Source organism: Sabethes cyaneus, chromosome 1, assembly GCF_943734655.1.
Source record: "Sabethes cyaneus chromosome 1, idSabCyanKW18_F2, whole genome shotgun sequence".
Taxonomy (NCBI): Eukaryota; Metazoa; Arthropoda; class Insecta; order Diptera; family Culicidae; genus Sabethes; species Sabethes cyaneus.
In genome coordinates, this window is record NC_071353.1 from 116,029,294 (window position 1) to 116,052,718 (window position 23,425).

Here is a 23,425-nt window from a genome sequence, read left to right on the forward strand (position 1 = left end):
TGTTCAGTCTAAATGTGAGGTACGATAATTTTTGTTGATTTTTCTTCCAAGGGTTATGTCTGTTTGTCTGCGCTATAAGTATATATAGAGCTTTCCAGTTATGTGTCTATTGGTGCTTGAAAATGAGGCAAACAACAACAGTAAACAAAAGAGATGCCTTCCTTTGTCACCAAGGTACAGAATGAATTTCTGTCTTCCGCTGGCTTAAATACCAGCAAATTTTCAAAATATGTGCTTGAATTTGGAACAGGATGGAAAATTTGACTGAAATATGTGCTCTGCAGTGTGGCAAACGGAGAAACACAACTAGTAATCGCTATTTTTCGGTTTGTTCCTCCAGCATCAGCTGTTCCCCAAAATGAGGTAAACATCATGTATATACACGCGTATTTCGTGTTCGCTAGTGTGGGTGCTTGAGCTGTCAGAAAGCTCTATTATGCTTGTCTAGCACCTAAGCTATAGACCAAATCATCATACCGTCAATTGACAGATACTGGCGCCCTTGTTTACATTTTGGAAAATTTTCCTTTTCGTTTATAACGAATGTAGCGTGTGTTTTAGCATGTTACAGGCATAATGGCGTTTAAAATTTAGTCCTAATGCTGTTTAAACAAAAAACTTGCCGTTTAACAGCTGAAATTTTTTTGGACTCTGTTTGGACTCTGCGATCTGTTTGTAAACAAGGGCGCCAGTATCTGCCAGATGACGTCACCTTGATTTGGTCTATTGATTTACTTGACAAAATAAACGATATTTGCCCTCGCGATGATTCTGGCGACGGTTTCGTCCGCGACGGTTATAATTCATCGCGTACGTAAGGGTGGGAAATGTACAATATTGTTAAAGGCGTCTACGGCAGATCAGAAAAGCACAAAACTGCCATTCCAAGTAGTTTGGAAGAGAACACTACTGGACATACCGCTTTTGAGATATTTAACACGGATTTATGTATATCGCGTTCCCAAATTTCGATTACTGGATAGTAAACAAACCACGGATGGATGTCAAATGGATGAATTTTGCATTCATTCGTGACATCCGCATAGAGTTTTGCACGGGCGAACATAACCTCGCTTCTTTAACGTCTATCGGTGGTTTGTTTACATGAACTTAGAATGTGGGTTAATATGATGAAAGTGAATATTGCTTAAGGCTTTAACGGCAAGTCAGAAAAGTATATAATCTGCCATTTCAAGAAGTTTGGAGGACAATCCGCTTTTAAGACGTTTAACTCTAATTTATGCATGTCGCGTTTGCAAAATTCGACTAACAATTAGTAAACAAACCACGAGTGATGTCAAATGGGTGAATCACGTTCATTCGTGACGTCATCTTGCAAAACCTTATACAAAGCTGCGCAGCGAATTTGTTTATTCAATCCGGATTGGAACTGGATGAATTTTTGACGATCATTTGCTCCTATTTAACAGATAAAATTAATTCAATTTCAACTCGGGTTGAATAAACAAATTCGCTATCGAGTTTTGCACGCTAACGTCAGGAATGAGCACGATTCATCCATTTGACATCCCTTCGTGGTTTGTTTATTATCTGTTGGTCGAATTTTGCGAACGCGATTTACATAAAGTCCAGTAAGACGGCCGAACATACTAACGCGAGACGTGCAGTCTGTTGGAAACCTTAAAGCCCGCGCTGAATTGGTACTTTATGGTAGCGTTAATCCGATAATCCGTCAAATTGTATGGGAGAACTGTCAGATTAACGCAACCATACTAATTCTACGCGGGCCTTTAGCTAAGCTGGAAGTCGCACTGCACGAAGGCACCGTTAGTACAGTTTGTAAGGATGGCCGCGAATCCATCATCGACGTCACCTTTGGCAGTCCATCCCTGATGCCGTCCGAACATGAACTGGAGAGTCTGTGAAGGGTATACCCACAGCGATCACCAGACGATTAAATATAGCATCGGTTGGCGGAATCTGGTGACAAAGCAAAGAGCTTGAACATGCGAGGGAAAGTGGTAGACGACGACAAGAACTTGTTCGTTAGGTGCTCAGCGGAACATTGATCCTGAGTGTGCATGAGTTGACGAACACCGGAGGAATGCCGGACACCCAGCTTACTGGTGGAATGAGACACTTAGCAACCTTCGTGTTAGTTATCTCAGAGTCAGAAGACACATCCAGAGACTCAGAATTGCAGGGGAGTGTGAAGAGCGCAGCATGGTTTTCAGATTGGCAAGGACTGTGTTAAAACAGAAGATGAGCAAGAGTAAACACAACTGCTACAAGCAGCTGTGCCGAGAAGACCCCAACCCCTGGTGTGACGGGTATCAACCTGGGAATATATGTCCGGATAAGCTGAAGACTATCGTGGAAGGACTTTTCCCGTCACACAAACCTACGATGTGGCTACCAACACCGTCCAATGTAGAAGAGAGCGAAAATGCCAACAGTCTGCAAGTCTCTAAACGCTGAACTAGTAGCAGTGGCTAGACAGCTAAAAATTAAGAATACGCCAACGTGGCCCTGAAAACTGCAAAAGAAGCGTTCCCGGACATGTTCAGGACAGGGCTGCATAAATGTCTAGAGTATGGAACACTTCTCGGACCACTGAAAGCTCTAGAAGCTAGTGCTATTGCCGAAGCCAGGAAAGCCTGCAGGGGATCAGGCATCATATTATAGGTCAATATGTCTGCGTATACATTCGGAAAACTCCTGGTCACGATTATTCTGAACAGACTGACAAAATACACAGAAGGAAAGTGAACTCAGTCTGTCAAACTTGCACTTTGGGCTCCGGAAAGAGAAGTTCACGGTGGGAATAGAAGAGAAGATCGTTTTTGCGCCGTCATAACGATCGACGTAAAAAATAACTACGATTGCGCTAGCTGGGAGGCCAATGCCGAGTCGCTGCGTGGACTGCAGGTCGTAGGAAACCTATGCATAATTCTGAGGAGTTACTTCCGGATCCGGGTATTTGTTTACGAGACCGCCAAGGGGCCTAAGACGATGAACATTACGTTGTGAGTTCCACAGGGCTCCCTCCAAGGGCCTACGCACTGGAACGGGATGTACAACGGTGTACTGACCTTGAAGCTGCTCAGATGTGCAGTGATCATCGGTTTTGCGGATGACATCGTGTTATCGGTAACATGCGAGTAACTGGAAGAGGTGGAAATGCTGGTGACAGAGACGATTGAAACAATTGAGAACTGGTTGCAGAGGCCAATCTACAAATTGCCCATCATAAAACCGAAGTGCTGCTGGTCAGTAACTGTAAAGTAGTAAAGCGGACTGTTACCGCCGTCGGAGAGCACGTCGTACTTTAACGCGTGCGGTTATGCATTTGGAAGTAATGATAGATGACCGACTGAATTTCAACAGACATATTCACTATGCTTGTGAGAAGGCGGCGAAGTCTATCAATACGATAGTCAGAATCATGCAGAATAGTTACAAGCCTAGTAATAGCAAGCGGCGGCTGCTGTCTAGCGTCCCATCGTCAATACTGCGGTATGGTGGTCCAGCCTGGATCGCAGCACTACGATCCAAGTGGAACTGCGCGAAGCTAAATAGTACCGTCGGAGGCGGGATGTTTTATCGCTGGAATGATCTCTACCGGTATCATGCTTATGGAAGATAACGAGTAATACAAACTAAGAAGCACCAAAGGAGCTCGGAAGCTAGTGAGGCACTCGTGGTCGTGGTCTTTGACTGTCCAAGATTTACCGCTTTGCGATACCAAATGACTCTCCTGAGTGTTAACAACATAGTGAGCAAAATGTGTCGAGAGGAGAGCACCTGAAATGCCGCCAATAGCGTTGTAGTACAGATTATATTGCAGCTGCAGCAAAAATGGAGAAATGACAAACGAACTACCAACGCCGGTTGGCACGTCTCAATAGATGCATCGGAGGTATAGTGACGAGTGAAGTAGTGAAAGGATGGATGTTATATTGGTCGCCATCTCCGGATCGGTTTACGTCTCGACAGGTTTACTTGGAAGCAAAGCGCCCAGCACAATGGGCGGCTGCGAAAGGAGTAGTAATGTTGGTCGCCGTCTCTGGATCAGCGCACGTCTCGACAGACCAGAGATGCCAGAAGTGAAGACATGTCTTCATTTTGAAGACATTTTTGTTACAAAAAAGTGAAATGTCTTCACTTGAAGACATGTGAAGACATGTCTTCACCATGCAATTTAAATGGGCGGAAAGCCGAAAGCAGACAAATGAAGACATTTTTCCTTGATTCGTGAAGACTTTTCAAAAAATCACCTGGCATCTCTGCGACAGACCCACTGGAAGCGGAGTGATGAACACGGTGGACCAGCAGCGAGCTTGCATAGAAACCCTGTCATCTGTCACCATCTCTGGAACGGTTCACATCGCGATAGATAACGATGAAGTGTAAAGGCACCACATTCTCCTCCCGACGTAATACTTGCCTGTAGCTCCGGGACAGGGAGTTCGATGTGGTTTCCACATTGATCGAGCGTGTGTATTTTTTCGGAGCAGCCTTTTTTCGAAAAAGGACCTTTATTTCTGCTAGCCCCGCTGACAGTGACTCGGCTAGTCTAAAATGGTCGGCAAATCAGTTACGAATTGTCTCATCTCGTCTCAGGTGCGATGCATATTAAGCAATAAATTAGAAAACAGTTGATATTTCATAGCTTTAACAGACGCCAAAAACGTGGACGGTTTGGCAATTCCTTTTCCTAAGGTTATCACAGTGCACAGGGGACTCCTGAATGGTCGAAGAATGAAACTCATCCATTGTTCTTAAATTTCAAAACACCAAAACTTGGCCCCGTTCCAACATGACGAACCGTGAAAATGGTGACGACAACCGATGACCCTCTAGCGTGACTAAGCCATTTGTCGGCCAGGGAAGCAGCGCCGCAGCGGCGAAACCGAACTGTTGTGTTTATTACATTTTATACACGCCTCATCACGACGGCACAATGCGGCGGCGCGGTATGGCGGCGCAGTAGTTTAGAATCGGTAGACAGCATCGTTCAAAGAACCTGTCAGTTACCACCGCCGCCGCACCAAGATAGCGCCAATTCATCGGCGCGGCTTTGTCACGTACCGGGCACTCGCTCGCTCCTCTTGCAGTTGGCCGACAGCTCGTCTATTGTTTCGGGGGGCTCTTTTTTTCGTCGACGGACAACGACGACGACGGTTGCCGGCAGCAGTAGTGCCAAAGGGGACGAGCAAAGAAAAAAGCAAGTTAATTAATCAGATGATTTTCGACCGCGAACAAAGGCGAAACGCCATCAGAAACACGCCCGGCGGCGTTCCACGTCGGAGAGCAAAGTAACGTGCCGCGGCGATTTAATCGCGAAGAAATCCAATTTTTCAAGCACACGATAATGTTTCAATTACCAAGGGCGACACTTGACTCGGCTTGTTAACTGCGCGGTTTGTTACTGTGAGAAACGAGTGCGAAAGTGCTCCAATTTCGACAGCTAGCAGCTATAACACTTTTCGAGAATTTGATTTTTGGATCGCAGTTCTTCCAGGAATCGAATTGCATGTACGACCCTCGTCTAACGATCCGCCAAAAACTGAACGGAACGCATCAAACGGAATGATCTCGTGTGAGTGTTTGTCTGCGATGATGTAAAGCCAAAGTTGGCCCTCTTTTTGTTCGTTTTCCCTAGGCTGTTGATGGTGGGTGCAAAAACACAGACCTCTGAGCGTCTCCGACTGGAGTGAACAAAAAAAATCTTCGCAGCTCAACTGGCATCTTCAATCATTTCACCCGAACAGAAACTAAACGAAAAAAACGAAACGTCAATCATAACGCGCCCAGAAGACCAAGAACGCAAAGGAGCGAAGTTTTAATAGCCGAATAAGTTGTTTGGTGTATCGCCGCCGTCGCCGTCGCCGTTGCCGCTTTGCCGCCCGTTCGGCTATCGAAAGCAATATGTCAATGCATGACAAAAGCAATAAACACGGTACCCTCTGAACCGGCACGGATGGTCGCAATTATTTACCGCCCTTTCTGGCCCGATTGATAGAAATCAAATTCTTTCCCACAGTAATCAAATCAATTTACCCTTCGCGGCGACTCATCCATCTTTGGCTCCGGTAGCCACCCCGCCCCCGATTGGATTGTGGAATCAATTTCCTCCGTTTGATGTGCTGTGCGAGAAAGATAATTACTGCCGCCGCGCGCTCCAATTAGCCGCCGCACTACCAATGACGTATGAAATACCACTTTTTTGCTCAGTGGATGACAGGTCACGTCTTCATTAGCGCAATTTTAATTGAGCACGCAATTATACTGGTGTCGAATACCTTGATAAGGACGCACGACCCGCTGTCTCTGATGTGTAAGTACATTTCACACATTCGCGTAAATAATCCGTCTAATAATGGCGTCAAAGCGCAGTTAGAAACCTATTTGTCACGATGCAGTACCACGTAAACCACCATGACCGTAGTTGAAGGCATCCAAGCTCACGCGCTCCTGCTGGGGTAATTTGCCACAGCGATCGTGCTGTCGGATGGCTAGATATATAGGTTAGGGGTCACTTTTTGCTGACCCTTCACGTGTTCAAGGTTGATCGCCGCCGTCGTCATAATTTCCTAATCCATTTACGTGCATCCTGTTGTATGCATCAGCTCAACGATTTGCACAAATAATCACCACCATCACCACCGCCGCGCCGTCACTGGAGCCGTCCGCCGCCGCCGCCGCCGTCGCTGCTGCAGCCGTCATAATAGCGGTTTGCCGTGCAGCAACACAGCATGAGCTATGGCTTTGAACCGTCCGTGGACGCAAGTGTTTGATCGCGCGATCGTTCAGATTGCCGTACGAATCGTTTAGCAAACAGTGTTTGGTTGTTTTAAAATTATATAATAACGATCATTAATAGCTGCTGTGGCTGCAGCGATATGCCAACGAATAGTAGTTCTTCACAGTACTGTTTCTGGAGAACTCTGTGCGCTCGAACTACTGCAACCAGCTCAAACCAGTTTGTGTTCTTTCAATCATTTAAATATGTTTACGAAGTGAATGAAAAGTACCAAGTACCAGTAAATCTTACAAAACTTTGTTTTCTGCGCTTGTCCAGCTCCAAGATCAATCCGACTAACGCCAAAACGGTACTTCCTGCAACCCAGAATAACGACACCAACTCTTGTGATTTCACAACATTTACTAAAAGTACAGATTTGCAGTAGGAAGTGCAAAGCATCGCGCCCCATTACCGAATCATAACCTTGATCAAAACAGAGGCATGATTGCTACAGTCTAGTGATCATCATCATCAGAGGTTAGTGGAATGTCATTAAAACGATTTGCCAACAGTATTAATTTTGTTTACAAAATATACAACACTTTTCGTTGCAAGAACATTACAGCTTTGGGCGCCATTGCAAACAATAGACTATTTTTGCTCAGTGTGGACGGCGGTAGCCTTATTGCTTGTCCAAATTCACATGCAGATTTCGTTGTTTCTTACTTACTTAGTTGACTATTTAATGCACAGAGGGGTGATTCGCCAGCAACGACACAGCACATCCTTGGCCCGAACGTCATTCTCATATATTTTGCTTGAAGCCGTTTGAGCCAGGCTTGCTGGTTCGGAATAGATGCGATGTTCCGTGTAAACTTTCTTCAAAACTTGTTGTCAACCTCTGTTATCACCACTATCGGAGGCGGCTTCAGCTAACAGCTGTCGTGACAGAAGTCTGCGACACACGAAGTTTTTACAAAACAGTCAGACGCATGAATTTTATCATGCCTGTGAAGTGCAATGATAATGATGGCAATCTTATTAGTGACAAAACGGCGGTAGCAGCCAGGTGGAAGCAGCACTCCCAGATGCTGTTGAATGGAGTGGTAAACATGGAAATCAGCAGGAACATCACGATAATCATTGTGAACGATGGCCAAACTGTGTAGTCAAACACACTGGAGGAGGTTAAGAAGGCAATCAGAGAGGTGAAAACGGTGAGACTATTGATTAGAACGCTATTGCAGCTGAACTTCGAGCGGCTGTAAGATGGTGGCTCGTGCTATTTGAAGCAGTCGTCTTAAAGCACTTTCGACCTGGTCGCACCATCTTGCGTGTTGAGCCGTTTCGTCGCACAGTCGTCCGGCATCCTTACAACGTGTCCAACCCACTGTAGCCTAACGAGTTTAGCCAGATGTACGATGGGAATCTCTCCAAGCAGTACCTGCAGCTAGTGATTCATGCGCTTCCGCCACTTCCCGCTTTCATATCGAACATGGCAAGGGCGCGCATTTCCTGCGTGAGTAGCGTCACAGATTCAAGTCCGTCATGAACAATCAGTTAATTGAGAATTTATTTATATTATCAGCTTAGTACGGCACCGCATGGTTATTAATCGTAATTGCGAAAGGCCCGATCTCCCGCTTAAATGCACCGCTTGATCTCCTTACTAGTGTTGTTGTCCGCAGTCACCAGCGATCCCAAATGCCCGAACTCATCTACTAATTCTAGTCCGTCGCCGTCAACGGTTACGTCCGTAACCACGTATTCGTCTTCTTAGAGCCTCTTCCTCTTATATATTTAGCCTCAGACTAAATACTCCCAGAATCCATTTCCAGTTTGCCTCCTCCCCGTCGCAAAGTTCCTGACTGTGATGTTAAAGTCATCTGCGAAGCCCAAGAGTTGGCTACATTTGGTGAAAATTGTGCCTCTCGTTTCGATACCCACTCGTCGGATCATCCCCTCAAGAGCGATCGCCGCTTTCATGCATTATCTTCCATAGCTGGTCTCGATCGACTCCATCGTATTCTGCCTTGAAGTCAGTAAATATGTGAAGAATAAGCACGGCGTACTCCCGACATTTCTGCAAGATCTGCAAAAACTTGATTTGTAGTAATTACCTAGTAAAGCTTGTGCCACTGACGAACTGACATGACACATAGAAGAAAATCCTTTAAAAACCTTCGTCCTACATATTTTGCTTGCACACTAGCACCCTCTGTTGTGCATGTTGCGGAGTAGCTTGCATTTGCAGGGTTTTATGCGGTAGGATTTTTACATTTGTATGGTTTTATACGGAAAACTCGAAGCGCGCCGCGGTGTGGCCATGCTGCGAAACATGCTTTTTTGAAAAATGAGTGGTTTTTGATTGGACGATGGAATTAACTCGAGTGACTCGTCTGTTTGTCTGTGCTTGTGCTATCGGTGACAGCCGGCGTATCAAAATCTGGAAGAGTTGAGATAAAGCAATGTAGAGATTTGAACATACGACTACTTGCTTGTTAAACCAGCGTCGTACCTCGAGGCCAACTGGGAGGCAAGCAGCCTTACGGATCGTTTCGTCAATCATCGCTCCAAGATACTTTACAACCAGTACTTGCTGAACCACTTCTTCGTCAATTCGGATTGTTCTATCCCCGTTACTCTCTAGCGTAAAGTAACGACCATACATTTTATTTTAACAACGTTCAACTTAAGTTTTTTCCACTTCAACCACTAAGAGAAGTCATTCAATTCATTGTTCATCACAATGAAACTCCTCATCGTAGCTATTCGCAATTACAAACAGCTCTGTATCGTCCGCAAGAAAGTTAATTTCTGTCCGCTCCAAAATTCGATCTTGCCTTGTTTTATGCATTGCTTCCAAGGTTTTTTTTTCTTACGAGTAGGGAAATCCGCTGAGCACCTGAGAAGATACGGTGCTATCAGACACCTGCGAAGACAACTCAGGTAGTCTGGGGTAGGCTATCCCGATCCCCCCCTAATTAGGCGTGAGGATCCCGACCCACTAAAACCCCACTGGAGTCTCCAGCCTCAATCCTCCCTGGCACCACCTTATCGGTATTACTTCAGGGAGAAGCCATTGTGCTTAACGCACCCTCTTAGATAACTACTGGATTATGGTCCAGCGCTAGCTCCAGTTTCTCGGAGCGCATCCAATCTTCAACAATGCGTACAGAGTGGGCGGCCGTCAATTCAACCTCTCTGATAGATTCACCGTGGACTTCCAAGACGATGCCATCCGCCAAACCGACACTCACAATCCCTACCGGGAACTTTGGCTTCAACACCTTCGACAACACTGGGCCCAGTATGGAACCTTGCGGAACCCCTGCGGTAATTGGAACGCACCTCCGATCCAAGGTCTTGGATATCTTTTTGAGTATCGATGCTCGTTGTGAGTCAAGCCGCCGTCAAGGCCAAACAATCCAGAAATCAAACCGTCAGGTCGTGCAGCAGTGTGATGTTAGTTACACGACAGCAGAATTAACAATTAAAAAGTTTTGAACTCGAGCTCGTTGGAGAAGAAACCAGGAGACGGACACGATAAAAAGAGGCGGCGAGATAATAATCAGAGATATTCAAAATAATTCATGGAAAACTGCAACAGACGCTGCTCGGTATGCTGAAAACATTTGCAGTTTAATCTGAGTTCCAGAGCTGTCTGACACCGCCTATGTGAGGCGAAACTTTTCGCCCATTGATCCAAAAAGAAGATACGGATACTGTCCAGAACCGGAAGGCTCGCTTGAGTTTTACCAGATGATTCTGTCGTTTGATTCCAACATTTTAAAGGAATAGCAGGGGACAAGAAAATATTTCCTATCCTATATGAAAAAACAAAACAAAACTGAAACCAATTGAAAGTAATTGCACCACCCCTGGGGCAAGGAACAATCGGCTCTTAACAATGTAGCAGCGGCCGTGCCGTCGCACTAATCAATTAATGTCTCACGCACTTCCAAGTCCAAGTCGCATTACCCTGGCAACGAGTCATCATCGAAGCATCGGTAATGACGCTCGAAACCGGCTTCTCGAAGGCCCTCCGCATGCTAAGATTGGAAAGTAATTCTGGTCGGAATATCTCTTTTTTCTTCCTTCTGTTACTACTATGTATCCTATTGCACCAGTTGCGGAGGAAGCTCGCTCTGCTTTTGCTGGGAAACGAGAATAAATAGTTGCGTGTTGTAATTTTTAACTGCGGCAAATTGACGTCATTTTTGTACGTGAACGTTTCTTTTCTCCGCTGCTCATTTGTTCTTGCCGGTCCAGCAATTAAAGATTCGAACAAGGCACAATCTCTTCGGCAACATTGTTGAGCATGTCGGTAAACCAAGCTCGGAAAGGCCTTTTGTTGACGTTCTACCGCCGGCCTACTGTTGTTTTGTTATGCTCTATTTTCAAACGTTATTAACTGCGGAAACTGCGTTGGGAAAGCGCGACTCCAAATAGTGTGCTAATAGTTTGAACTGTGTTTAGTACCGCGTTTTAACAACGCGAAATAATGACGGACAGCCGTTTAGCGAGCTTCTGCTATTATTGTGGCGCTCATTTGTGCTTTGTGCAGGCTAGAACGGAAATATGTCAGCGGCATGATTAGATGTTTTACAGCTTCTTCTCTAATAATTCGCTACATGCAATGTTGTGGTAACTTGTCAAGAATCACAGAGGGTAGCCAGCATGCAGGTTTTGACGTTTGATATTTGACACGTCTAGTATAGTAGAGACTTAGAGCGGCGAACGACATACAAATCCAATTAGGTGATAGAAAAGTGTGAAATTCTAGCACGAAATTGAGCAAGGGTTGAATAAAACCATAGACATCTGTGCATCGCAACGCCTGTGACTTTTATCCAAACAGACGGAAAATTGCGCTATCTGAGCACAAAGGAAGAAGCGATAATTGGCACAATTATTAGCAGAGCTCTCAGCTCGACGATAAGTAGCCACCAACATATCAAAAAGGAAAATACCAAAGCGAGGGTGTTGGATAGCCACTCAATTATTATTAATTTGATCTTTTAATTTACCCCGACGCACTGACGGACGGGAAGCCAATTGGCTAAAAAGGGCACTGTAAAACGTCGTGTTAATGATATCGACTTTCCAACCCTGATCCAAGCGACCGCTGTTGGAAAGTATCGGCTGATAATTTGTGTGGCCCTGTAATTACGATCAAATAGACACCTCCGACTGACTATATGCCCGTGTCATCGCATGGCTAACAAGAATGGACATTTTTTGGACATTAACGAGCCCAAATTCCAACATTCCATCAGCTATTAAAAGCTCGTAAAATTGTCACCTTTTGCGCCCCTCATAGGTGGGTTGGGTGGCCGCCATACTAGACGCTCAAGCTGTCACCAATTTCATTTTCCTCGAAATTAAGAACGAATAAAACAAAACTAATTTGTCATAGCGCTATTAGCTTTGCTCGTGGTAGCGGCCATCCGGTTTCCGTTCCGACACGGTCCGCTCCTCCTCCACCGCCAGCTGGCGAATAGCGCCACTGACGCGAGGTGACTGTGTGAAGTGCTATGTGAGCGTGCGTCCAGCTAAATTGAGTTACATTATGGAGATTGTTATCGCTGTTCACTCCTCGGATCGGGATAGAGCGATAGGTCGTCGACGTCGACGTGTCGGTGGCTTCGGTGACTGGGGCTGTTGTTTCTAGCTGTGTGTGCCATTTAATCGATTCTCGTTTTTTTTTCTTTATGTGGTCAAAATTCCGAACGCCGAAATTAGGCCCTCATAATTATGAGCAACACCTCGTCGGCACTCAGCTAGCAAGCAGCAAGTTTACGTAGTTTGGCTGAAATTGCGATTGAGATTACAAATGCAGCGAACGTCGTTCGACCTTGACAAAATCGACGTACTGTAGTCGGAGAAGCAACAGGAATAAAAACACTTAAGGTTTGCATTTTTGTGTTTAAAATCCAGAAACAGTTTGCCAATTGGTTTAAAAATATGTATGTACCTTTATTAATATTACTTTGTGCTGGAGTTATATAGTAGCGATGGCAGGGACATCAAGTTTTGGTTTGTCACTTATTGCTTGAGGAAGTGGGGCTCCGTAGCCGTAAGGTTACCGAGTCTGCTTTGACAAGCGAGTGGTCGTGGGTTCGAATCTTAGTAGAATCAAGCCATTCGATGTCAAGTGACTTAAGCATGGGTTTATTCTCAGGCCCCTCATTTATCCTTCGTTCATGCTGAATTCTAAATTTACCCACTGAAGCCTCTTGACAGTGCAAAAGTCCCTTCTATAGTAAAGTGGTATTGGTCAGAGGAACGAATGAGTCCTCGCCAGGGACGGCTATAATATAGGATAGTACTGGCAGAGAGGAATAAGTGGGTAAAGTAGATCAAGCTTTGAAGGAAGGGTAAACCCCAGTGCACACAAGCACGCATAAAATTTAATAAGCATATCGCTCATTCAATAGCGATTATAGCAAAAAGAAATGCAGTGCAGGTCATACAGCAAACACCCGGGCGATATCACAATAAATCGACTATACTGGTCACAGTGATGAGTCCACACAGGAAAAAAAATTGCTTGAGCAGTGCTCTATTGAAGGATTACTTGTTGATTACATAAATACCTTTGCTTCAAATACCTTTTACACACTTCTCGTCAACTATCTGTTAGGCGTACGCATGCAGAATGCCTGTATTTTGATTTTTGCTCTTCAGTTATCAAAATGATGACCAAGCAAAAATTTTACTCGTGCATCACGAAAATCTACTACTGAACTACTGGCACATTGGGTTAGTTGAAATCGTCAAAATAGGCCAAATCAACTGTCGTCAACCTGACTAAAGGGTTCGGAGAAAGTTGTTCGAGAAAGTTCGACGAAATGTTAAAACAATTCCTGAAACCACGCTTATTCCGTGCTGTTTTAGTCGGATTTGGCATCCTGCTTGATGACAAATGCAGGACTGAAGCCAGAAGCGAAAATAAAACAACTCGCGGAAACTTCTATAAACGTTTTATTCGGCGGGTAAAAGAATATGTGCGTCTATGCACCACAAAGTGAATCATGTGGAATGAGAAAAACATTTGACAGTCGTCGATGTGTATCCTTTTCATCTACAACGAATCCAAGCATCTTGACGAACTCCTTGTGCTTGACCGGACCTAAAGGTTTCGTCATTGTGTCTGCAACCATCGTGTCGAGGGGACAGTACACCAACTTGATTTCACCTCGCTTGCAGGGTTCGTAGATAAAGCGCTCCTTGGTGTCGATGTGCTTGGATCGTCGACTGCACCTTTCGGATTTGACAAACTCTAAACAACCTTTTTGTCCTAATTTTGACCTGATTGTCTTCACGAATAACGGTAGGCTGCTGCTGATGTTCTCCAAAGTCACGCAAATGCTGCCTCAACCATGTGGTCTCTTGGCACGCCTCGCTGAGGGCCATATATTCCGACTCCATGGACGACATTCAGGAACAAATTTTCCAAAAATTCTTGGATAAAACTACAAATAAAACTCACCTAATATGCTAGCGTCACCAACACTATAGTTTCCCAACTAAATGATTCTGTTGATTTGCACACTGACAACCTTTGGCTCCTCTGGCACTAGTATATATGGACTATAAGCGTTATGCCAGCGCCAGAAGCTAGCTGTTGTGAGTTTAGTGTAGAATTTCATGCGCCTTTAGCGACATCGTCACAATAGTTTCGTAACTAATTTGGCATAAGTTTTATCCAAGTGGCGACCTATCTACAACAGACGGAGGAAGAGGCACAATTTGTGTCTAAAACCCTACCAGACGCGTCGCTATCTTGATAAGTGGGTTTTGTAGTCTCCTTTTGTCCAGCGCGTCTATGGTTCAAAGGTACAAGTACCAGCGAACCACATGCCCTGGCGGGTGTTGTGGGTTCGAATGCGGTTATAATCTCAGATTATAGCTTGGTTCGACTCAAGCGCCTTCCAGTATCGCTTGGATGTCTGTTCTCTGTGGTGATACAGGATTGACGACAACTTGACCAAGAAACGGTCGCCTCCTTAAAAGTAAACATTGAACCAGAAGTCGATTTTCTACTTTCCGGATCTCCTGTCCAGTCAGAATCGGAAGCACCAATCAGTGGGTCTGGCATTATGTTTGATGACTTGGTCCTTTTCGTTTCGTTTAAGCTTAAAAACCCATCTAGAGCCAACAACTTTACGTTCAGATGGTAATAGTACCAAATGTCAGGTTCCATTTCTACGGTGTGATTCAAGTTCGTCCTCCATTGCATGGCGCCAATCGTGCTGCTCAATTGCTTGCTTGATAACTTACAGGCCCTTCCTGCACGCATGCTGCTATACCCGCAGCGTAATCAAGAACACAATCATCCAAGAAACGGGGCGCCACATCACGTGACTGACGATCCGATCGCCGTACTTCCTGTAGTATATTTTCGTCGTAGCCGGAAGCTTCGTAGAATTCGTCAGTGTTAGATACATCGCTCAGTTCATCGCTCGTTGGAGTCTCCCCCTTAAGATCACTTCTTCGATAACAGGCTACTGTATATCCACAGGTGATGATCCATTTTGGAGTATCGGTTTCAGGGTCAACAAAACGGTACCCTTTATGTTCCATTGAGTACCCTACAGAATGCAACTTGATCGCTTTCCTTCCCAGCGTGCTTCGCTTAACTCCGCTTAACATGTACGTGTACGTAGGCTTTACTGCCGAAAACTCTCAGGTAACTAAGATTGGGTTTCTTGTTTCACCACAGATCGAGAGGGTAACCTTTTCTGCAGGTATGTGCCGATTAGAGTAGCCTCACCCCGGTAACGTTTGTCCATCCCAGAATCAAGTAGCACACAAGTGGCCATTTCGGTGAGAGACCTATTCTTTCGCCCTGCTACGCCATTAGACTGAGAGGAATATGCAGTTGTGAACTGTGGTTTAATACCGTCCGCCCGATAGAATGCTCGCAAGTTTTCTTTATTGAACTCTCCCCCACTATCTGTTCGAATTACTTTGGGCTTTAAGACAAAGATATTTTCTACCCATCGAACGTACAATCGTTCTTATGCTGCATTACTGAAGCCTGAAGAGACAATTCCGCTTGCTGCAAATAGTACAATCTGCTGGAACGACATCCTGTAGTAACGAGGAATCCATTCGAATCACTGATTCGGCATTCACATTCGTTGAACGTTACTAGTAAACTCTTCTGCGCAAGCTTATTCACATACCACAATAGACCAAAATAATGGTCGCAGTGGTCAAATCTTCCGACAAAAAAAAACTTACTAACAAAGATTAAGCTGGTAGAAATACCAAGAACAAACATCACACCGCTCATTTCAATTTTTATTTGATCACCGTTGCCATCGATTCCGAACAGTACACTTGTGCCTTCGCCGCGCACTTGAATCTCCTTCCTGTCGGCTAGTGTTCTCATATCGCCCTCAAGTTCTTTCAACATATCAAAAAACTCCTGGCCTGGCTTATTGCAGAAATGGCACACTCGCGGTTCTCTTTCCGGCTTCTTCTCTACGGATCGCATTGCTTTTGTCACTCACGCCATACCGCCATCGCGTTCCAGTCGTCGATGGTATTCGTCCATCACCTTAAAGGGTGTCTCACTTCAAATTGTAACACTGTAGAAAATTACCTAATTGACCGATCCTTTTCAAACTTACAAACAATAAAATATAACCCATTAGTAAGCTTTTGGCATATTTATTTCATTCAACTTCAATACCACAACCGTATGCTCGCACCTTACGCTTAACTCCACTCATAAGGCCTCTGTACAACTGCAGCTTCTTTAGTACGAAACCCCCTTTTTTCATCATGTCTTCCTTAGATTTGCCCTCCTTTAGATGCTTCCTTAGTACCTGCTTCATAATAGCCCAGTATTTGTCGAAGCCTTAGTGCCGGTGCATTGGGGGGAGGGGGGGTTCATAGGTTACGAAAATAACCCCTTCGTACCACTCCAGGCCATCCTTTGAATAGTGGTACGAAGCTAGATCCGGCCAGAAGATCGTGGGGCTCTCGTGTTGTTTTAGCAGAGGAAGCAGGCGCTTCTGTAGAAACTCCTTGATGTAGATCTGCCCGTTTACAGTCCCGGTAGTTACGAACGGCGCACTCCGTTTTCAGATGAGCCAAGAAATACAGGCAAACTTTGAAAGTTTCTGCTTCCTTACTTCCTCCGGAACATCATATTTGGGCGATGGACGATGAAGAATAGTCTCGGAAGCAGCTGGAAGTCTGCCTTGACATAAGTCTCATGATCCATGATGTTGTTTGTTGTTTGTTTTTTGATTATAGTCACTTTAACAGCTTCTTCGGGGTTGGGATTTGAACCCGAGTCCTCAGCAGAGGCGTGAGTGCTGAATGCTAACCATTACGCCGGGATTGGCCCCTATCCATGATGTGACAATGAGACTTCGTCAGCACCTGGATGTACAGATTCCGAACCCGCGACTTTCCCACCGTATTTTGCCGTTCGTCACGATTTGGAGCCTTCTGCAGTTTATACGTATGCAGTCCCTCCCGGTCCCTGGCTCTCTGGACGAAAGACTTGGGCAAATTCAACTTTTTGGCCACATCCCTGACCGAAGCATTGGGATTCTCCTTAAACGCTTCCACGACACGCTTGTGATCTTGATCACTAATAGAACATCCATTCTGACCGCATTTCTCCTTCCGTTAGAGTTTCGTAGTAACGTTTAACCACACGACTCACAGTTGAGTGCACGATTTCGAGTTGCTTTCCGATGTCCCGCTAAGATAGCTGAGGATTTTCCAGGTGCTTGCGCAAAATCAATTCGCGACGTTCCTTTTCGGGTGATGGCATTTTTCCCATTTTCGAAAAACTGACAGCGATTAACCTTTCATTTCGTTCGTATGCTAAAACCTAACAGAATTCGCTCGAATACTAATGCCACTTGGTGAAAAACTTATGAAACTATTTCCACCGTTTGAAAGATCTTGGTCTGCGGATCAACTTTGCTGAAATTTCCTGCTGAAAATTTTCTTTATTGTTGGAATCCCGAGATATAACGAGATAAAGTTACCGGTTCACAGGCGTTGTACAAAATACAACAGCGCGAGTAACGGAGGGTTAAAATACAGTGTAAACAATACACTCTAACCCACTTCTACCCTCTACCTTCTATTTTCAAGAGAAAATATCCAATGGGTAACTGTTTGCAGCGTTTCTTCCGTGGTGCAATTTGATGTGATTCCCCCTTTAGATTTAACTACGTCGAGCGTAATATCACAGACAAACAGACATAACACTCGTTTTCCATTCTTCGTACCGATTAAACCGTCATTTCAAATTTGGGCTTAGTTGGGAATGTTTCCGTTTTGGTCAAAGTGACGCTTTTTAACGAAAGAAGGTGAATTCCCCATAAAAAATACTTGCTGCTACGAGGAATACCCATGTTGCTATTTGATGTTTGGAAATGTCGATCATAGATGGTGTTAGTGTTCAGACTGAATGTGAGGTACGATAATTTTTGTTGATTTTTCCTCCAAGAGTTATGTCTGTTTTTCTGTGGTAATATCATCATCTTAGCGACTGTCGAGAGCTACAACTAAACCGTCATAAGTTTCGGGGAGGCTCCGAAGCAACATACGAACATTCACATCAGCATCAAGTGCTGTTCCCGCGGCGTCTAAACGATCAAAAATAGCATCGATCTCGAGTAAGTGCGCCTCCACGTAGGGTTGCCAAGTCTAAAAATTGCAAAAACCGGCCATTCGGTCTTGCCTCAAAAAATGCCGCTTCATATGTCCGGCTTCATATGTCGGAAAACCGGCGTTTTTTCCGGATTGACCAGCCACCGGGTTTGCAAGTGAAAAATCGGTCACTTGGCAACCCTACTTCTATGTTACCACGCTCTTGTAAATTCTTTTTGAAAAGGACACACGTTTTGACCGGGTCGTTTTCTGGTGGTAGCTTTTCAACGCGTTAAAGGCACTATGAGCATATTCACTGTTTTTAAGCGGGGTCACTGCAGCTGGCTATCTTCTAAAAGTAACACCAACGTAGCCTTCGCCTTTCTATCGGCGGTCTTCCACTGCGCGTCTGGATCAGCAGGAACTTCTTCGACGTTCTTTGGGATCACAAATTTAGCGTCAGCCTTTCTTCGTGGTATCACACACACATACAATATGGTGGTTCTAGAAGTTCTCGTAATTTCTTCACACTCGCGGCGGCAAACAAACGATCTGACGGTATGCATGTACGGATCGTCACAAAACCGTCGCTTCCGTGACTGGACATATAACCTGATGTCAAATGCAGGACTGAAGCCAGAAGCGGAAATAAAACACTCGCGGAAACTTCTATAAACGTTTTATTTAGCGGGTAATGAAATATGTGCGTCTATACACTACAAAGTGAAACATGTGGAATGAGAAAAAACATTTGACATTTGAGTTTGTCGGATATCGTTTTATACACAGGGTTGAATCAATAGGCACATTACAGTGCAAACTGTACAGGGGTGAGAAGTAGTGCACATTGCCTGGCTCAACCCTGCCATTACAGAAGAAAGGCCAAGGAGTGGTATGCCGCTAATAATGTGCAGGACCATGCCAAAACGTTAGAGCTTCGAAACCTAAATAAGTTACTTAAAATTGTTAGAAACGAGAAGCAGTTTAAGGTTTACCTGGCATAAATTTCGTATTCGGATACGGACTGTTAGCGGTAGACTTGTGATCGAAAACAATATTTAGAAAAATTGAGATTGTGTCTTGTCCGCGATTATATCTTGCATGAAAGTTTAGTAAAGCTAAATTCTGGCCCTATGTTCTGTTTGCTGAATTTGACCTTTTGACTTTTTGTGTGATAGTGTGTTTTAATGCGAGGTAAAGTTCATAAGCAAAGATAAAGTAGAGATTCCTTTATACTACATTTCCCTTTCTTGATGGCTCATACAGTTCACCAATTAACGGTTCGCGGATCAATATTTCGAACCGAAATTTATTTAAATGGAATCGCAATTTCGGCGGAAAAAAGGTCTTCACACCGAAACCGATATGGAAAGCAAATTTCAAAACGACTGGCCTGCAGCAACATTTTACTTTTCTATGAGCAAACATATTCACAGCCGATCGCTTATTTACCAGTGTCATAATTACCTCGAATCATAAAAGCTTTTCCATTATCAAAACACACCGAAGCATGCCACCGCCACCTTCCTTGCCACCCTTACCGACGCCAAAAAGGCCGGCCACTCACCGCTTGAGCCCATCAGACCAACAGCCAGCGGACGCGGTTGCCGCAGCAGAGCGCACTTACCTAATGGTCCTAATCGCCACCCGAAACCAAAAAAAAAAAGAACTCCCGCTCCGAATCGTTTTACCACTTTAATCGAATCAACAAATCGAACTGCACCAGTCAGTAGTGGCCAATCGTCCGTTGGCCGGCTAGGCTACTTTTGAACGCGTTCGGCCATCATCATCATCCGCGCCGGGTGGCGGGCGGCCTCGGACCGACCGGTCGAAAGAGAGAGCTTTCCGCGCAACCAAATTAGCCGCCACTGTTGCTGCTTCTGCACTTCTGCTGTTAGGTAGACCGCTTTTTATCAGGAGAGTTTGATCGTGCGACTCCAAATGGATCACTGTCTGATTGGGATCGTTCCATGACTAGCAAATTTTGGTTTTTGTTTCGGTTCATTTCGGATCTAACAAAAAACTTATCTAGTAGATACACTAAAACGTCATCCGTCTGACTGTAAACAGGGGACCGGGGACCGGGCACATCATCAGCAACAAAGTCGTTGCGATACTTGTTAACTCGAGTTGATTTGTTTACGGTGGTCATTACTACGCCTTATGGCATCACCTTTTACAACCGCGAAGTGATGCAATATAAACATTGAACGAATTCCGACCGTCGTCGTCGTCGTCCCCCAAATAAAAGCGGTGCCCGCGGGGTCATACTGAGACGGCAGTAATTTATTGACGGTAATTCGCCGGAAAGAGTAGACGGTTGCCTTTGACGCGGCTGCTGGTGGCCTCTCTGGAAACTGTAAATGAGGTTAGAGTGCTAGTAGAAATAGGCTCATAAAACGCCAGCTGAAAGAGAAGGAGAGCCAGCATCGTAAAATCGATTCCAGTTAGTGTTGATCCTGTGATGTTTCGGGAAGGGGGAGCAGGGTCTGCGTGATGCGGGAGCGAAGGGGTGTTATGAATTAATATTTTTTCTCGAACGACTGTGGCAAGCCACAAAACCACGAAAATGATAAACGCCGCGTGTCTGAACCTTGCGTAGCGCCAGTCGCCGCTGCCGTCAACCACCGCCGCCGTCGCCGCCACCACCACCAGAGCAGTGCAAACTAGTGGGACGACGACGATTGTTGTCTTTCTGTCCGTTCTGTTGAACACTGAAAATAATGACTTCCTCCCGCTCTGTGTGTGCTGGCTCTGCAAAGCAATCGGGACTCGAAAGAAGAATTTGAAAAATTAGGGTAAAAATTAGAAGCAGAATTAATGAGTTTTGAGTTGCGCGAGAAAACCGATTGAATTAGTTCGGAACTCGGAACTTTTTTACAACCCAGACAATGACTTCCGAACCGAGAAAGAAAATCCATCCATGCCGTTGAACAGATTAAAGTTTGAAGTTGATTCTGGTAATTGCTAATTCTAACAAAAGGTTTTTTGTTGTTATTTTTTCTTTGCAGGAGCACCCCGGCTTAAGAGGAACACCACTGGCAATGCTGGCAGCACAGTGCAATAAACTGTCCAGTAAGTCACCGCCACCGTTGGCAGACGCCGCTGTCGGCAAAGGCTTTCATCCGTGGAAAAAGAGCCCAATTTCGTCAGGACCACATTCACCCAATAGCCTTGGAAGCTCCCAAACGGCGACCAGCAGTGCTGCGAGCAATGTGATACAATCAACCCAGCGGACCCATTCCTCGTCGTCGGCTTCGTCGACGAGCCCGATGTCAAACGTTACGACCAGGTAAGTAACGGCGTGTGTGCGTGTGGCTTTTGTTCTCTTTGACACCTATTCCGTTTTACAGTCGCCCAATAACTTCGTCGTGCGCGGCTACCACAACGCCGTCCTACGGCAGTGACTTGTATTTCCCGGGAGCCACCACATCGCCAGCTTGTGCCGAAAATCCGCACATGCAGCACGGTATTTTAGGGAAGGTCGAGGGAACGACTCTCGGGTCGGTCTACTCGCGGCATCCGTACGATTGGCCGTTCAATGCTGTCTCGGCAGCGACGGCACACAAAACCGATAATATGAACTCCGGCTGGTGGGATATGCACGGTGCGGCTGGCAGCTGGCTGGACATGGGAAGTGCCGGTATGCACGCCACCATGGCAAACTATGCAGCTAGTGCTGCTGTCAGTTCTGATTATTCAACACTGACGCATTCACTAACGAATACGGCTCACCTTCTTGGTACCGGGCAGCATCTGCTGCAGGATACATACAAAAGTATGTTACCGTCCCAGGGCGTCGGAAGCTTCGGTTTACCGCATGCACCGGCTTCACCGGCACCGCCAACACCGCAAGCTCCGTCTCCTCGCAGTCAGCGCCGCTATTCGGGCCGTGCCACCTGCGACTGTCCGAACTGCCAGGAAGCGGAACGGCTCGGGCCGGCCGGAGTTCATCTACGTAAAAAAAATATTCACAGTTGTCACATTCCTGGCTGTGGCAAGGTTTACGGGAAAACAAGTCACCTGAAGGCTCACCTTCGATGGCACACAGGCGAGCGGCCGTTCGTCTGCAACTGGCTATTCTGCGGTAAGCGTTTTACCAGATCCGATGAACTCCAGCGCCATCTTCGTACACATACAGGTGAGAAGCGATTTTTATGCCCCGTTTGTAACAAGCGATTTATGCGAAGTGATCATTTAGCAAAACACGTCAAAACGCACGGAACGACCTCCGGTGGTGGCAACGGCAGCGGTGGCACTGGAACGACCAAGAAAAATTCATCCGATTCATGCAGTGACTCCGAAGAACAGCATAGCCAAACCGATCTCCACCAACAGCAGCAGCAGCAGCAACAACAACAACAGCAACAGCAAGTATCTAGCGGTGGAGGCGGAGCTCCCGGTGGAGGTGGCGGTATAGGCGGTAGTCCCGGTGCGGCCAGCCACGTTAGCCATGTCGGTGCTATGCCACCAGGGCTCTCCGGATCGCTTGCGGCGATGGGTGGACACCCCGGTTCGCTAAGTCATCCGTCGCAGCAACCCGGTGGACCTCACCACCATGCCCACACGCCCAGCCCTGGGTTGGAACACGTTAGCCAGTTAGATGTCAAACCTGGTATCGTTTGAGGCATGCTTGGGGCGCCCTTTTTCAGCCATCACCACCAGGTGGCGGGGCCCTTCTAGTAAGCATTTTATAAATCCAATGGGTATTCAGTTTGGCATCGCTATGGCAATGGTACAAATGTTTTGGCTTCACTAAATGATGAGCAAAGTAAAAAAAAATCACTATTTAGTGACCAGTTGTGTTTGAAAATTCAGGTCTGGGTAGAGGGCTGCCCCGAGGGGGCATCGGTGGCTCTCCATTTCTGCGGGTAACGATGACAACGGATCAACAATTTGTGATGTCTTTAAATGTAAATAGTAATTAAAAAAAATTTGATCGAAAGCTGCCTCCTGTTCTGGACGAGCTGTAATTTAATTATTATCACTAACTGTGTCTATTCGTATAGTTAATCTGTTATGAACGATTTAAACACTAAAGTCCACATATTCACTTACGAATCACTGTTAAATTATTTTCCT

At 45.6% G+C, this 23,425-nt stretch overlaps 1 protein-coding gene across 1 annotated transcript in view; it reads left to right on the top strand.

Annotated features, from left to right (window-relative positions):
- The window catches only part of LOC128743347 (transcription factor Sp9-like), an 86,313-nt gene extending 63,344 nt beyond the window's left edge, over window positions 1-22,969 (top strand). The window contains exons 2-4 of the mRNA XM_053839905.1: window positions 21,355-21,635; window positions 21,697-22,484; window positions 22,545-22,969. Of these exons, the coding sequence (XP_053695880.1) occupies window positions 21,355-21,635; window positions 21,697-22,484; window positions 22,545-22,969 (1,494 nt within the window). The remainder of the gene's footprint in view (window positions 1-21,354; window positions 21,636-21,696; window positions 22,485-22,544) is intronic.
- The last annotated feature ends 456 nt before the right edge of the window (window positions 22,970-23,425 follow it).